General features: G+C 42.6%; 1 protein-coding gene across 1 annotated transcript in view; it reads left to right on the top strand.

Moving 5' to 3' along the window:
* The window catches only part of arsb (arylsulfatase B), a 41,656-nt gene extending 29,022 nt beyond the window's left edge, over positions 1-12,634 (top strand). Inside the window, exons 5-8 of the mRNA XM_077235457.1 lie at positions 3,205-3,448; positions 6,917-6,987; positions 7,067-7,219; positions 11,988-12,634. Coding sequence (XP_077091572.1) covers positions 3,205-3,448; positions 6,917-6,987; positions 7,067-7,219; positions 11,988-12,241 — 722 coding nt within the window. The 3' untranslated portion in view covers positions 12,242-12,634. The remainder of the gene's footprint in view (positions 1-3,204; positions 3,449-6,916; positions 6,988-7,066; positions 7,220-11,987) is intronic.
* Positions 12,635-15,569: the final 2,935 nt, after the last annotated feature.

The following is a 15,569-nucleotide window of genomic DNA, read 5'->3' as shown; positions in this document are numbered from 1 at the left end:
TGTTAATGCAGTTATTAATGCAGTTATTAATGCAGTTATTAATGCTGTTATTAATGCAGTTATTAGTGCAGTTATTAATGCAGTTATTAATGCAGTTATTAATGCTGTTATTAGTGCAGTTATTAATGCAGTTATTAGTGCAGTTATTAATGCAGTTATTAGTGCAGTTATTAATGCAGTTATTAATGCTGTTAATGCAGTTATTAATGCAGTTATTAATGCAGTTATTAATGCTGTTAATGCAGTTATTAATGCAGTTATTAATGCTGTTATTAATGCTGTTATTAATGCAGTTATTAGTGCAGTTATTAATGCAGTTATTAATGCTGTTATTAATGCAGTTATTAATGCAGTTATTAATGCTGTTATTAGTGCAGTTATTAATGCAGTTATTAGTGCAGTTATTAATGCTGTTATTAATGCTGTTATTAATGCAGTTATTAGTGCAGTTATTAATGCAGTTATTAGTGCTGTTATTAATGCTGTTATTAATGCAGTTATTAGTGCAGTTATTAGTGCAGTTATTAATGCAGTTATTAATGCTGTTATTAATGCAGTTATTAATGCTGTTATTAATGCAGTTATTAGTGCAGTTATTAATGCAGTTATTAATGCAGTTATTAGTGCTGTTATTAATGCTGTTATTAGTGCAGTTATTAATGCAGTTATTAATGCAGTTATTAATGCAGTTATTAATGCTGTTATTAATGCAGTTATTAGTGCAGTTATTAATGCTGTTATTAATGCAGTTATTAATGCTGTTATTAATGCAGTTATTAATGCAGTTATTAATGCTGTTATTAATGCAGTTATTAGTGCAGTTATTAGTGCTGTTATTAATGCAGTTATTAGTGCAGTTATTAATGCAGTTATTAATGCTGTTATTAATGCAGTTATTAGTGCAGTTATTAGTGCAGTTATTAATGCAGTTATTAATGCAGTTATTAGTGCTGTTATTAATGCTGTTATTAGTGCAGTTATTAATGCAGTTATTAATGCAGTTATTAATGCAGTTATTAATGCTGTTATTAATGCAGTTATTAGTGCAGTTATTAATGCTGTTATTAATGCAGTTATTAATGCTGTTATTAATGCAGTTATTAATGCAGTTATTAATGCTGTTATTAATGCAGTTATTAGTGCAGTTATTAATGCTGTTATTAATGCAGTTATTAATGCTGTTATTAATGCTGTTATTAGTGCAGTTATTAGTGCAGTTATTAGTGCAGTTATTAATGCAGTTATTATTTTCCTGTTATGAATTTTATCCTATTTTCCGTTATTACAGTTAACTACGCGCAGTGATATGAACTGTAATGCGGTCAGACCCGCCGGAACTACTTTAGCTGTGCATTTCCCTCAACTGCCCCAAATATTAGTATGGGGCGGCAGTGGCTCAGTGGTTCATGTAGGTTGTCTACAAACCGAAAGGTTTGTGGTTCGATCCCCGGTTCCACCTGACCAAGTGTCGAGGTCTCCATGAGCAAGACACCTAACCCCAGCTGCTCCCGACGAGCTGAGTGGCGCCTTGCATGGCTGACACCGCCGTCGGTGTGTGAATGGGTGAATGTGAGGCAACATGTAAAGTGCTTTGGTGGCCATTGGGTCTGTGAAAGCGCTATATAAATGCAGTCCATTTACCATTTTTTATACATTTATATAGCAGCTTTACAGGGAGTCATACATCTATAAAAGCTCTATAATATTGTATTTATAGTGCTGACTAGCACATGCATCAGTGACTCAAGAACTACTGAGTGATCCAGACAATTACGAGATTTAAATCTCGATGGCTTAAATACATTTTCCACTCTGACATCACATTTTTAAAACAGACTAAAACTGAACCTCAGTGGCCAAAATGACTTATTTTGTTAGCAAAATGCTCTAACAATCACAAAACTTGTAAATATTTGCTTATGATGCATGATTTTAATCAAACACCACAACTTGTGGTCAAATTAATTTATTCTTTTAATCAATCATTACACACCGGACAACAAAATACAGCTATAAATATGAAATAGGATACTTCTAAAACTCAAATGCTAGATACTGGAAAAAAACAACAACCAAAGGAAACTTATGTGTGGTAATATCTATTTAAAAAAACAAAATAATAAATCATATATATATATATATATAAATACAAATACTCAGAACTTCAGATTAAATCCATTCGTTCCTCATGATTATGCCACAGGTTCTCATCAACATTGCACTGAATGTTTTCTCTTGCAATGCACCAGGAAATATTGAAATGACTGGCTGGATTTCTGATCGCATATCTACAGTGGCAGACTCCTGTTCAGCACTAAAGATCTTTCCTCTGCGGGATAATGTGTGGATTCTAGAAAGTAAAAGCAAAAAGCATGTCATGTTCTGCTAGCAGGGCAATACAGTAAAGCTGAAATATGTCTGATCAATAGAGGACCAAATGATGTATTGCACATCAAGGAACAAATCGGGCTAAATGAATGATTTGTATAAAAACCTCTGACAACTCCAGTCAGCTTTATTTATACAGCGCTTTTTATATACACTTATATGCGCATAAACTTTTATTTATATGCGCTTTATTTTTACAGCAGCTTTACAGAGATAACAGGAAAATAATCCAACAAAGTTTGAAAATATCATCACAGTCCAGTTTAAGTAATTTCAGTGATGATTCATTTCTGTTGTAAAAAAGTTATTAATTTAGTTAATTTATACATATATATATATATATATATATATATAGCGCCGCTCTGGAGTAAACCGTGATGTCATCGTCCAGCTCAGTTCAGTTCTCATATAATGCTGTCAATGCAGGAGATCAATAATATTGTTGAATATTAAATGTCCCCAACTACACAGCAAAAAATGCTTTTCTTTCTTACTTAGTATTTTTTGTCTTGTTTCCAGTCCAACGGAGTCAGAAAAATAATCTTGTTTTCCATTTGATTTAAGATTTTTTTCTGACCCCATTGCCAGATAATTTTGCTTGTTTTAAGCAAAAACTCACTTTTTTTATTGTCAGGAAACAAGACAGTATTTCTTATATCATTTTACTCGTCTAGTAAATTCTTCTTGATTTAAGAATTTTTAGATATTTGGACTGGAAACAAGAGAAAAATACTAAGTAAGAAAGGCATTTTTTGCAGTGTCAGTGAGTGTCGTGGTCAGTCCATAAGGTGGCGCTGTTTCCTCTGTGTTGGGCAGATAATGGTGGTCAGACCCTGACGGGGGGGAATAACTGGCCTCTGCGTGGCAGGAAGTGGACGCTCTGGGAGGGCGGAGTCAGGGGCGTGGCCTTCGTGAGCGGGCCAATGATAGAGCAGCCAGGAAGTGTCAATCGAGGGCTCATCCACGTCTCTGATTGGCTGCCTACGATCGTGGGTCTGGCTGGGGCATCGACCAACGGCACCAAACCTCTGGACGGCTTCAATGTGTGGGACACTATCAGGTGACTGTGAACATCTGTGTTGATGCTGTTTTGAATAATAATTTGAACAGTATTGAAATATGTCAGATCAGTAGAGGATCAAATGATGTTTTCCACATCAGGGAACAAATGAGTCAAAATAAATGGTTTGTATAAAGTGATGAACTGAGACAAAACATTGAAAATAAAAGGTTATTCAAAGGAAATACCAGACTATTTATTCTGATTTCATTGTTTTAAGCACAAACTCACTTCATTTTGATAGCTTTTTTCATAAAACAAGACTTAATTTCTTGAGTCATTCTGCTTCTCCAGTGAATGCATCTTGATGTAAGAATGTTTAGATGTTTTATTTAAGTATCTTATAATATATTTAAGATGGTTGGTCTCGTGATGATCAGTTGAGCTGTGTAAGTAGCAGTGCTTCGTCTCTGCTTCCCCAAATATATGTCAATCTCTGCCTAGGAAATCGCCTAGTCTTAATCTGCATTGCTATTTTTACTCGTTGTGAATACGCAGGCCAAAAGAAGTAATTAGGTTTCTTTGTTTTTTTTTTGGATCACTTTTACTCACTAAGCTAAGCTAGCGGTGGCGCTGCCAGACTAAGACAATGCATGCACTAAGACAAAACTGCGTTTGGCCACCTATCTAAATGTAGGGGAGATGGTGAATAACCCCGATTTAAAAAAACGGTGGCGTGTTTAAATGTCGGTCAGTTTTGTTTCGTTAAGAGATTTAAATGCGATCACTTTTGTTTTTCGTTAAGAGATTAAAATGTCGATCACTTTTGTTTCGTTAAGAGATTTAAATGTCGATCACTTTTGTTTCGTTTAAGAAATTTAAATGTCGATCACTTGTTTCGTTAAGAAATTAAAATGTCGGTCAGTTTTGTTTTGTGAAGAGATTTAAATGCGATCACTTTTCTTTTTCGTTAAGAGATTAAAATGTCGATCACTTTTGTTTCGTTAAGAGATTTAAATGTCGATCACTTTTGTTTCGTTTAAGAAATTTAAATGTCGATCACTTGTTTCGTTAAGAAATTAAAATGTCGGTCAGTTTTGTTTCGTTAAGAGATTTAAATGCGATCACTTTTGTTTTTCGTTAAGAGAGTAAAATGTCGATCACTTTTGTTTCGTTAAGAGATTTAAATCTCGATCACTTTTGTTTCGTTTAAGAGATTTAAATGTCGATCACTTTTGTTTCGTTAAGAGATTAGAATGTCGATCACTTTTGTTTCGTTAAGAGATTTAAATGTCGGTCAGTTTTGCTTTTGTTTCGTTAAGAGATTTAAATGTCGGTCAGTTTTGTTTCGTTAAGAGTTTTAAATGCCGGTCAGTTTTGTTTCGTTAAGAGTTTTAAATGTCGGTCAGTTTTGTTTCGTTAAGAGTTTTAAATGCCGGTCAGTTTTGTTTCGTTAAGAGATTTAAATGCCGGTCAGTTTTTTTTCGTTAAGAGTTTTAAATGTCGGTCAGTTTTGTTTCGTTAAGAGATTTAAATGCCGGTCAGTTTTTTTTCGTTAAGAGTTTTAAATGTCGGTCAGTTTTGTTTCGTTAAGAGATTTAAAGATCGGTCAGTTTTGTTTCGTTAAGAGTTTTAAATGCCGGTCAGTTTTGTTTCGTTAAGAGTTTTAAATGTCGGTCAGTTTTGTTTCGTTTAGAGATTTAAATGTCGGTCCGTTTTGTTTCGTTAAGAGATATAAATGACGGTCAGTTTCGTTAAAGTGGCACTATGCAGGATTTCTGGTTTGGTCAAACAGGGATCCCTAGAGTTGCTGTAGAGTACTTGTATTTAACGTTACTGTCGTAAATACAACTCACGCAGAGCGTATCTGCACTCACGGCCTCTGCACTTCATAATAATAAAGTATCCTACCGCGTTAGGCTTACCTGAGCCTAAATGCCAGATGACACCAATAAAGTGTATCATGTACGTCGCATTATTTCGTAACAATATCTGTTATGATGTTGTTATTCATGATTATTGCAATTTATCATAATAGTTTGCAAATTGCGCTAATTTACACTATTTACAACGTGTAGGCTTATTTATGTCCTGATAATTATGTGAGATATTGACAACTGTTCTCATGATAATCACAGGAATCAACTTTAACAGTGAAAGACTGAGCGAGTGACTCTTGTCCGGTTCCTCGCGCTGTCAGATTCTCGTTACCTTTTTCTAGACTCTTCCGACCGCACTTTCTTCGTTTTTTTCGCCATTCTGAAAACGCAGGTCCGATGTTTACTCGTGTCTGACTCCTCCCTCAGTCAGTCTGCCGTTTCCTCTTTCTCTGTTCCTCCGACAATGCTTTTCGACAATGTAGGTTCGCGTACCTACCCAAATTTATAAGATAAAATAAAAATTCTGCATCAAAATTTATAGACAAGTAGTTTGTTTAGGCATGGTTTGTAAGGAACTACAAACCTGCGCACATATATTCAAACGCACATAACTATAGAATCAATTCTTAATGCGCATGTGAACGCCATCAGCGTCTATCACAGGTTCACGCTTAAAGTCTGTTTAGAGAGAACGGTGTCGTCTTAGCGGCCCCTAATTTAATAACAAATGATCATTTAGACGGAAGTGAATCAATCAAAACTAACTTTAGCTGGAAAAAACATTTTTCAAGAGCCACTATAAAACCAAACCAATCTCTGTTACCTTAAATTATATCTTTATCCCTGTAAAGCTGCTTTGAAACAATCTACATTGTTAAAAGCGCTATATAAATGAGGATGACTTGACTTGACTTGACTTTTCTAGCTTTCTGCTTCTTATATGCCGGCTTTGCCATGGGACGATAGTTGTTCTTATAGCTAGCCGTATCCTGGATGGGGGCGTGTATGCGTGTAATGTGTGCAGTGCCGTAAAGCAATTTGTTACATCGCGAGAGCTGAAATCACGCGATGCTTCCTGACGGCGGTCCGCCGGCCCAAAGTTGCAAGTGCGGTTTTTCCACTCACAGGCACCAGAGGGGGCGAGACGACCACCATTCAACCCGAAAAGAGTCATATAACCATTCCAATAACTCAGAAGCTGTTCAGTTAAGCTAAAAAAACTGCATAGTGCTGCTTTAAGAGATTTAAATGCGATCACTTTTGTTTCGTTAAGAGATTAAAATGTCGATCACTTTTGTTTCGTTAAGAGTTTTAAATGCCGGTCAGTTTTGTTTCGTTAAGAGATTTAAATGTCGATCACTTTTGTTTCGTTAAGAGTTTTAAATGCCGGTCACTTTTGTTTCGTTAAGAGATTTAAATGTCGGTCAGTTTTGTTTCGTTAAGAGATTTAAATGTCGATCACTTTTGTTTCGTTAAGAGTTTTAAATGCCGGTCACTTTTGTTTCGTTAAGAGATTTAAATGTCGGTCAGTTTTGTTTCGTTAAGAGATTTAAATGTCGATCACTTTTGTTTCGTTAAGAGATTAAAATGTCAGGTTTAATGGAAGCGTGTGTGTGCGTGTGTGTGTGTGTGTGTGTGTGTGTTACAGTCGTGGTCAAGCTTCTCCTCGGGTTGAGCTTCTGCACAACATCGACCCGCTGTTCGTGGACGACTCGCCATGTGAGTGAGAGACCGGTTTACATTGAGACCAGAACCAGGTTTCACTCCCGATCACACATGAGCTGCGTGTCTCTTTCAGGTCCAGGTGATGATGTGTCGGGGGAGTTCCTGCAGGACTCTTTACACTCGTCAGCATCTCGGCCCGTCGCACTAGGGTCGCGCTCAGAGTTCAATATCTCGGTTCACGCTGCCATTCGCTACAAGAACTGGAAGCTTCTGACTGGTTATCCAGGTAAAGTCATCATGAAAGGGAAGTTGTGCTGTTAAACCTTCTGGAAGAAGAACAAATGTGGGCGGGGCTTGATTGTGTCCATGGGGAATTGGCTGGATGGTTGTGGTTTGCTATTGGCTGATCTCATATGAGTGACAGGTTGCCCCGCCCTCATCATCAGAGAAGAGATGCTACAAGAGGAACTTATTCTGATTCAAGATTATTAACACACCCATAAATGAACACTGGAATAGAGGTTATGCACTGACATCACATGACTGGATTTAATAGGGAAAATTGCGAAAACGCCAGTAAAACGGACGATTATCAGTTTAAACTAAAGGTTGGACTCTATATAGTGTTTCTAACAACTTACCAAAGATCCAGTGATCATGGATATTGACATGCAGCCGGAATCGTGTTTCTGACATTTATATGAGCCTGATTTCGATGCTGGGAAAATACATAAAGCAAATTTGCCTGTGAATGCTTTATATAAATACAATGTCTAAATCCATGTGATCACTTATATCAGTGTTATATATATCATCATATCGTCGAGCCCTAAAACTTGTGTAGTTTATTGTTAATGTTTATTTAAAAACATCCAATTATGCAGAATATACGACGGTAAATATTTAATTGATGAGTTGTCAATACAATATATAACAATACAATATATAGGGTTTGATTTTACCCCATAATTCAGCATACTGACACAAAATTACTGCAAATCCACCATTTTCTCTGCCTGGATCCAGTTACTGTGAATCGCAGCGATTCATTTGCTTCTCTGTTCTGTAGCTTTAGCAGTCTGTAAAAATATACCTCAGATTTATTGTCAAATCTATTTATATAGTCAATCTTTCCCAAAGCTCTTTCCCGTTTTAGATGCGTTTTTGTGTTTTTCGCACCATTCACGCTGAAAACAAATGCTGCCGCTCAGTGTTTCTGCCTCTCAGTGTTTCTGCCTCTCAGTGTTTCTGCCTCTCAGTGTTTCTGCCTCTCAGTGTTTCTGCCTCTCAGTGTTTCTGCTCCTCAGTGTTTCTGCCTCTCAGTGTTTCTGCCTCTCAGTGTTTCTGCCGCTCAGTGTTTCTGCCTCTCAGTGTTTCTGCCTCTCAGTGTTTCTGCCTCTCAGTGTTTCTGCCCCTCAGTGTTTCTGCCTCTCAGTGTTTCTGCCCCTCAGTGTTTCTGCCTCTCAGTGTTTCTGCCTCTCAGTGTTTCTGCCCCTCAGTGTTTCTGCCTCTCAGTGTTTCTGCCCCTCAGTGTTTCTGCCCCTCAGTGTTTCTGCCGCTCAGTGTTTCTGCCGCTCAGTGTTTCTATCTCTCAGTGTTTCTGCCTCTCAGTGTTTCTGCCTCTCAGTGTTTCTGCCCCTCAGTGTTTCTGCCTCTCAGTGTTTCTGCCCCTCAGTGTTTCTGCTCCTCAGTGTTTCTGCCGCTCAGTGTTTCTGCCTCTCAGTGTTTCTGCCTCTCAGTGTTTCTGCCGCTCAGTGTTTCTGCCGCTCAGTGTTTCTGCCGCTCAGTGTTTCTGCCGCTCAGTGTTTCTGCCGCTCAGTGTTTCTGCCTCTCAGTGTTTCTGCCGCTCAGTGTTTCTGCCTCTCAGTGTTTCTGCCTCTCAGTGTTTCTGCCTCTCAGTGTTTCTGCCTCTCAGTGTTTCTGCCGCTCAGTGTTTCTGCCTCTCAGTGTTTCTGCCTCTCAGTGTTTCTATCTCTCAGTGTTTCTGCCTCTCAGTGTTTCTGCCTCTCAGTGTTTCTGCCTCTCAGTGTTTCTGCCTCTCAGTGTTTCTGCCTCTCAGTGTTTATGCCGCTCAGTGTTTCTGCCTCTCAGTGTTTCTGCCTCTCTGTGTTTCTGCCTCTCAGTGTTTCTGCCTCTCAGTGTTTCTGCCTCTCAGTGTTTCTGCCTCTCAGTGTTTCTGCCTCTCAGTGTTTCTGCCCCTCAGTGTTTCTGCCTCTCAGTGTTTCTGCCTCTCAGTGTTTCTGCCTCTCAGTGTTTCTGCCTCTCAGTGTTTCTGCCTCTCAGTGTTTCTGCCTCTCAGTGTTTCTGCCTCTCAGTGTTTCTATCTCTCAGTGTTTCTGCCTCTCAGTGTTTCTGCCTCTCAGTGTTTCTGCCTCTCAGTGTTTCTGCCTCTCAGTGTTTCTGCCTCTCAGTGTTTCTGCCTCTCAGTGTTTCTGCCTCTCAGTGTTTCTATCTCTCAGTGTTTCCGCCTCTCAGTGTTTCCGCCTCTCAGTGTTTCTGCCCCTCAGTGTTTCTGCCTCTCAGTGTTTCTGCCGCTCAGTGTTTCTGCCTCTCAGTGTTTCTGCCTCTCTGTGTTTCTGCCTCTCAGTGTTTCTGCCTCTCAGTGTTTCTGCCTCTCAGTGTTTCTGCCTCTCAGTGTTTCTGCCTCTCAGTGTTTCTGCCTCTCAGTGTTTCTGCCTCTCAGTGTTTCTGCCTCTCAGTGTTTCTGCCTCTCAGTGTTTCTGCCCCTCAGTGTTTCTGCCTCTCAGTGTTTCTGCCTCTCAGTGTTTCTGCCTCTCAGTGTTTCTGCCTCTCAGTGTTTCTGCCTCTCAGTGTTTCTGCCTCTCAGTGTTTCTATCTCTCAGTGTTTCTGCCTCTCAGTGTTTCTGCCTCTCAGTGTTTCTGCCTCTCAGTGTTTCTGCCTCTCAGTGTTTCTGCCTCTCAGTGTTTCTGCCTCTCAGTGTTTCTGCCTCTCAGTGTTTCTGCCCCTCAGTGTTTCTGCCTCTCAGTGTTTCTGCCTCTCAGTGTTTCTGCCTCTCAGTGTTTCTGCCTCTCAGTGTTTCTGCCTCTCAGTGTTTCTGCCTCTCAGTCTTTCTGTCTCTCAGTGTTTCTGCCTCTCAGTGTTTTTGCCTCTCAGTGTTTCTGCCCCTCAGTGTTTCTGCCTCTCAGTGTTTCTATCTCTCAGTGTTTCTGCCTCTCAGTGTTTCTGCCTCTCAGTGTTTCTGCCTCTCAGTGTTTCTGCCTCTCAGTGTTTCTGCCTCTCAGTGTTTCTGCCTCTCAGTGTTTCTGCCTCTCAGTGTTTCTGCCCCTCAGTGTTTCTGCCTCTCAGTGTTTCTGCCTCTCAGTGTTTCTGCCTCTCAGTGTTTCTGCCTCTCAGTGTTTCTGCCTCTCAGTGTTTCTGTCTCTCAGTGTTTCTGCCTCTCAGTGTTTCTGCCTCTCAGTGTTTCTGCCCCTCAGTGTTTCTGCCTCTCAGTGTTTCTGCCTCTCAGTGTTTCTGCCTCTCAGTGTTTCTGCCCCTCAGTGTTTCTGCCTCTCAGTGTTTCTGCCTCTCAGTGTTTCTGCCCCTCAGTGTTTCTGCCTCTCAGTGTTTCTGCCTCTCAGTGTTTCTGCCTCTCAGTGTTTCTGCCTCTCAGTGTTTCTGCCCCTCAGTGTTTCTGCCTCTCAGTGTTTCTGCCTCTCAGTGTTTCTGCCTCTCAGTGTTTCTGCCTCTCAGTGTTTCTGCCTCTCAGTGTTTCTGCCTCTCAGTGTTTCTGCCGCTCAGTGTTTCTGTCTCTCAGTGTTTCTGCCTCTCAGTGTTTTTGCCTCTCAGTGTTTCTGCCCCTCAGTGTTTCTGCCTCTCAGTGTTTCTATCTCTCAGTGTTTCTGCCTCTCAGTGTTTCTGCCTCTCAGTGTTTCTGCCTCTCAGTGTTTCTGCCTCTCAGTGTTTCTGCCGCTCAGTGTTTCTGCCGCTCAGTGTTTCTGCCGCTCAGTGTTTCTGCCGCTCAGTGTTTCTGCCTCTCAGTGTTTCTGCCTCTCAGTGTTTCTGCCTCTTAGTGTTTCTGCCTCTTAGTGTTTCTGCCTCTCAGTGTTTCTGCCGCTCAGTGTTTCTGCCGCTCAGTGTTTCTGCCTCTTAGTGTTTCTGCCTCTCAGTGTTTCTGCCGCTCAGTGTTTCTGCCGCTCAGTGTTTCTGCCTCTCAGTGTTTCTGCCTCTCAGTGTTTCTGCCTCTCAGTGTTTCTGCCTCTCAGTGTTTCTGCCTCTCAGTGTTTCTGCCGCTCAGTGTTTCAGCCTCTCAGTGTTTCTGCCGCTCAGTGTTTCTGCCGCTCAGTGTTTCTGCCTCTCAGTGTTTCTGCCTCTCAGTGTTTCTGCCACTCAGTGTTTCTGCCTCTCAGTGTTTCTGCCTCTCAGTGTTTCTGCCTCTCAGTGTTTCTGCCACTCAGTGTTTCTGCCCCTCAGTGTTTCTGCCTCTTAGTGTTTCTGCCTCTCAGTGTTTCTGCCTCTCAGTGTTTCTATCTCTCAGTGTTTCTGCCTCTCAGTGTTTCTGCCTCTCAGTGTTTCTGCCTCTCAGTGTTTCTGCCTCTCAGTGTTTCTGCCTCTCAGTGTTTCTGCCTCTCAGTGTTTCTATCTCTCAGTGTTTCTGCCTCTCAGTGTTTCTGCCTCTCAGTGTTTCTGCCGCTCAGTGTTTCTGCCTCTCAGTGTTTCTGCCTCTCAGTGTTTCTGCCACTCAGTGTTTCTGCCGCTCAGTGTTTCTGCCTCTTAGTGTTTCTGCCTCTCAGTGTTTCTGCCACTCAGTGTTTCTGCCACTCAGTGTTTCTGCCTCTCAGTGTTTCTGCCTCTCAGTGTTTCTGCCTCTCAGTGTTTCTGCCACTCAGTGTTTCTGCCTCTCAGTGTTTCTGCCGCTCAGTGTTTCAGCCTCTCAGTGTTTCTGCCGCTCAGTGTTTCTGCCTCTTAGTGTTTCTGCCTCTTAGTGTTTCTGCCTCCTAGTGTTTCTGCCTCTTAGTGTTTCTGCCTCTCAATGTTTCTGTCGCTCAGTGTTTCTTTCCCCCTCAGGTCCTCTTGTCCTCTGGTTTCCTTCAGGTTGTCCTCTGGTTTCCTTCAGGTTGTCCTCTGTGGTTCGCACCCCCTGCTGGTCGTGCGCTGAAGGCGTCGGAGCCGCTGAAGCCAGTGATGCTGTTTAACATCGAGAAGGATCCCGAGGAGCGAGTTGAGGTTTCCCATCAGCGCCCAGAGCTCGTGGCCTTCCTGCTCCGACGCTTGCAGGAGTACCAGAGCCAGGCCAGACCCGTCGACTTCCCCCCAGATGACCCCCGCTGTGACCCCGGGGCCGCCGGAGCCTGGGGACCCTGGCAGTGAAGAGGAGGAGAAGGAGTGTGTGTGTGTGTGATTACAGCTCTCACCTTTAAATCATCTTAGTCTTTTGAACATTAATAATTTTTACCACAATCAGCATCAAATGTAATTGCACTGTGTGTGTGTGTGTGTGTGTGTGTGTGTGTGTGTGTGTTTGTTTGTTTGGGCTCATGTGAGTTTAAGTATCCATCTGTGATGGTATGTTCATTTATTCTGTTTTGTGTGTGTTTTAATTGTTCAGCACTGGATGAGAAACACTGAGCAATGAGGCCCATTCTAACACACATCATATGCAATAATTTGAACCCTATGAAAATCATATGAAAAATCTATTTTTTTAAATGGATCATTGATTAAACCATTGGAGGAAGTAATAAAAAATCTAAAAACCAAAAAGTTTGCATATGTGTTTTGTTTAATTGAGTGTCATATTTGATGCATCAGGCTTTTATGGCTCATATAGTCTGATGTAGTGAAAATATGGAAACAGTTTTATTTAGAAAAAATATTCAATTTGCTGCAGATGCTGATATTTATATGGACAAAAAGTAAGATTGTAATGTAAATCAATGAGATCTTTATGGCAGTATAGCAGGTACGTACAATACATATTTGTCACTCAATATCTGCCAATAATATGTCTTAGTAAGAATTTGTTGATATTTACACTGTCTTTATCAGTCTGAAGCAGGATCAGATCTTGTGCTTCTCCAGAGTTTTCCAGAAACGGTGAAAAAAACAGATGCTCACTTCCTGTAATAAGACCCGCCCCCTCCTCTGCACTTCTTGTAATAGGACCCACCCCTCCTCTGCACTTCCTGTAGTAAGACCCGCCCCTCCTCTGCACTTCTTGTAATAGGACCCGCCCCCTCCTCTGCACTTCCTGTAATAAGACCCGCCCCCTCCTCTGCACTTCTTGTAATAGGACCCGCCCCCTCCTCTGCACTTCCTGTAACAGGACCCACCCCCTCCTCTGCACTTCCTGTAATCAGGCCCGCCCCCTCCTCTGCACTTCCTGTAATAAGACCCGCCCCCTCCTCTGCACTTCTTGTAATAGGACCCGCCCCCTCCTCTGCACTTCCTGTAACAGGACCCACCCCCTCCTCTGCACTTCCTGTAATCAGGCACGCCCCCTCCACTGCACTTCCTGTAATAAGACCCGCCCCCTCCTCTGCACTTCCTGTAACAGGACCCACCCCCTCCTCTGCACTTCCTGTAATCAGACCCGCCCCCTCCTCTGCACTTCTTGTGATAGGACCCGCCCCCACCTCTGCACTTCTTGTAATAGGACCTGCCCCCTCCTCTACACTTCCTTTAATAGGACCCGCCTCTTCTCTGCACTTCCTGTAATAGGACCCGTCCCCTCCTCTGCACTTCCTAAAATAAGACACGCCTCCTCTGCACTTCCTAAAATAAGACCCGTCCCCTCCTCTGCACTTCCTGTAATAAGAGACGCCCCCTCCTCTGCACTTCCTGTAATCAGACCCGCCCTCTCCTCTTGCACTTCCTGTAATAAGACCCGGCCCCTCCTCTTGCACTTCCTGTAATCAGACCCTCCTTCTCATCTTGCACTTCCTGTAATAAGACCCAACCCCTCCTCTGCACTTCTTGCAATAGGACCCGCCCCCTCCTCTTCACTTCCTGTAATAAGACCCACCCCCTCCTCTGCACTTCTTGCAATAGGACCCGCCCCCTCCTCTTCACTTCCTGTAATAGGACCCACCCCCTTCTCTGCACTTCTTGCAATAGGACCCGCCCCCTCCTCTTCACTTCCTGTAATAAGACACGCCCCCTCCTCTGCACTTCCTGTAATAGGACCCACCCCCTCCTCTGCACTTCTTGTAATAGGACCCGCCCCCTTCTCTACACTTCCTGTAATAAGACATGCCCCCTCCTCTGCACTTCCTGTAATAGAACCCGCCCCCTCCTCTGCACTTCCTGTAATAAGACATGCCCCCTCCTCTGCACTTCCTGTAATAGGACCCACCCCCTCCTCTGCACTTCTTGTAATAGGACCCGCCCCCTCCTCTTCACTTCCTGTAATAGGACCCACCCCCTTCTCTGCACTTCTTGCAATAGGACCCGCCCCCTCCTCTTCACTTCCTGTAATAAGACACGCCCCCTCCTCTGCACTTCCTGTAATAGGACCCACCCCCTCCTCTGCACTTCTTGTAATAGGACCCGCCCCCTTCTCTACACTTCCTGTAATAAGACATGCCCCCTCCTCTGCACTTCCTGCAATAGAACCCGCCCCCTCCTCTGCACTTCCTGTAATAAGACATGCCCCCTCCTCTGCACTTCCTGTAATAGGACCCACCCCCTCCTCTGCACTTCTTGTAATAGAACCCGCCCCCTTCTCTACACTTCCTGTAATAAGACACGCCCCCTCCTCTGCACTTCCTGTAATAGAACCCGCCCCCGCCTCTAAACTTCCTGTAATCAGACCTGCCCTCTCCTCTTGCACTTCCTGTAATAAGACCCACCCCCTCCTCTTGCACTTCCTGTAATAAGACCCGCCCCCTCCTCTTGCACTTCCTGTAATAGGACCCGTGTGTGTGTGTGTGTGTGTGTGATTGAGTGAGTGTGTGTAAGTCTGATTGTGTGTGTGTGTGTATAAATGTATGTGGCGCTTGTGTTTCTGTTGTGACAATGCACTTCCATCTTTTAATAAGCATGAAATAAATGTGATTATAAAGTGGGTTTGTGTGTATAATAATAGTTCAGAAGAACGGCACAGATTGCAAAACGCAATATATAGTCTAAAAATTGATTTCGTTGTGAACGTGAACCGACTCCAGATGTGATCGATGACCTTATGACCTCACGGTTCAGTTCATCTTGTGTGTGTGTGTCGGATGGTCAGTGTCACGTTGTGTTTCCGTCTCACACACACACACCAGCTGCAGCTGAAAATAGAGCAGGTTTTGTGTCTCCCTCAGATGAAGGTGGTAATTATGTGTGATTTGACAGAGGAACTCTGGGATACGCTGGAGGTGTTTGTCCAAACGCTGAGACGCAGCTGACGGTACAATCAGGTGTGTGCGTGTGTGTGTGTGTTTGTATGTGTGTGTGTGGGATACTGTGTGTTTGTATGTGTGTGTGAGTGTGTTTTTGTGGGTGGATGTGTGTGAGAGAGAGTCTGTGTTTGTGTGCATGTGTCTGTTTGTGTGTGTGAGTGAGTGAGTGAGTGAGTGTGCATGTTTATTTGTGTGTTAGTGAGTGGGTGTGTGTGTGTGTGTGTAGTGAGTGTGTATGTTTATATGTGTGTGTTTCACTTGAGTGCTGCGTGTCACGAGTGCGACAGAAACAGCCATTATGTGTGTTGTGTGCC

The sequence above is a fragment of the Siphateles boraxobius genome, unplaced genomic scaffold (genome assembly GCF_051911475.1).
Source record: "Siphateles boraxobius isolate OS27281-9 unplaced genomic scaffold, OSU_SipBor_1 192, whole genome shotgun sequence".
NCBI classification, from domain to species: domain Eukaryota; kingdom Metazoa; phylum Chordata; class Actinopteri; order Cypriniformes; family Leuciscidae; genus Siphateles; species Siphateles boraxobius.
The sequence above is the reverse complement of the archived record's forward strand: the minus strand, read 5'-3'. Positions and strand labels throughout refer to the sequence as shown.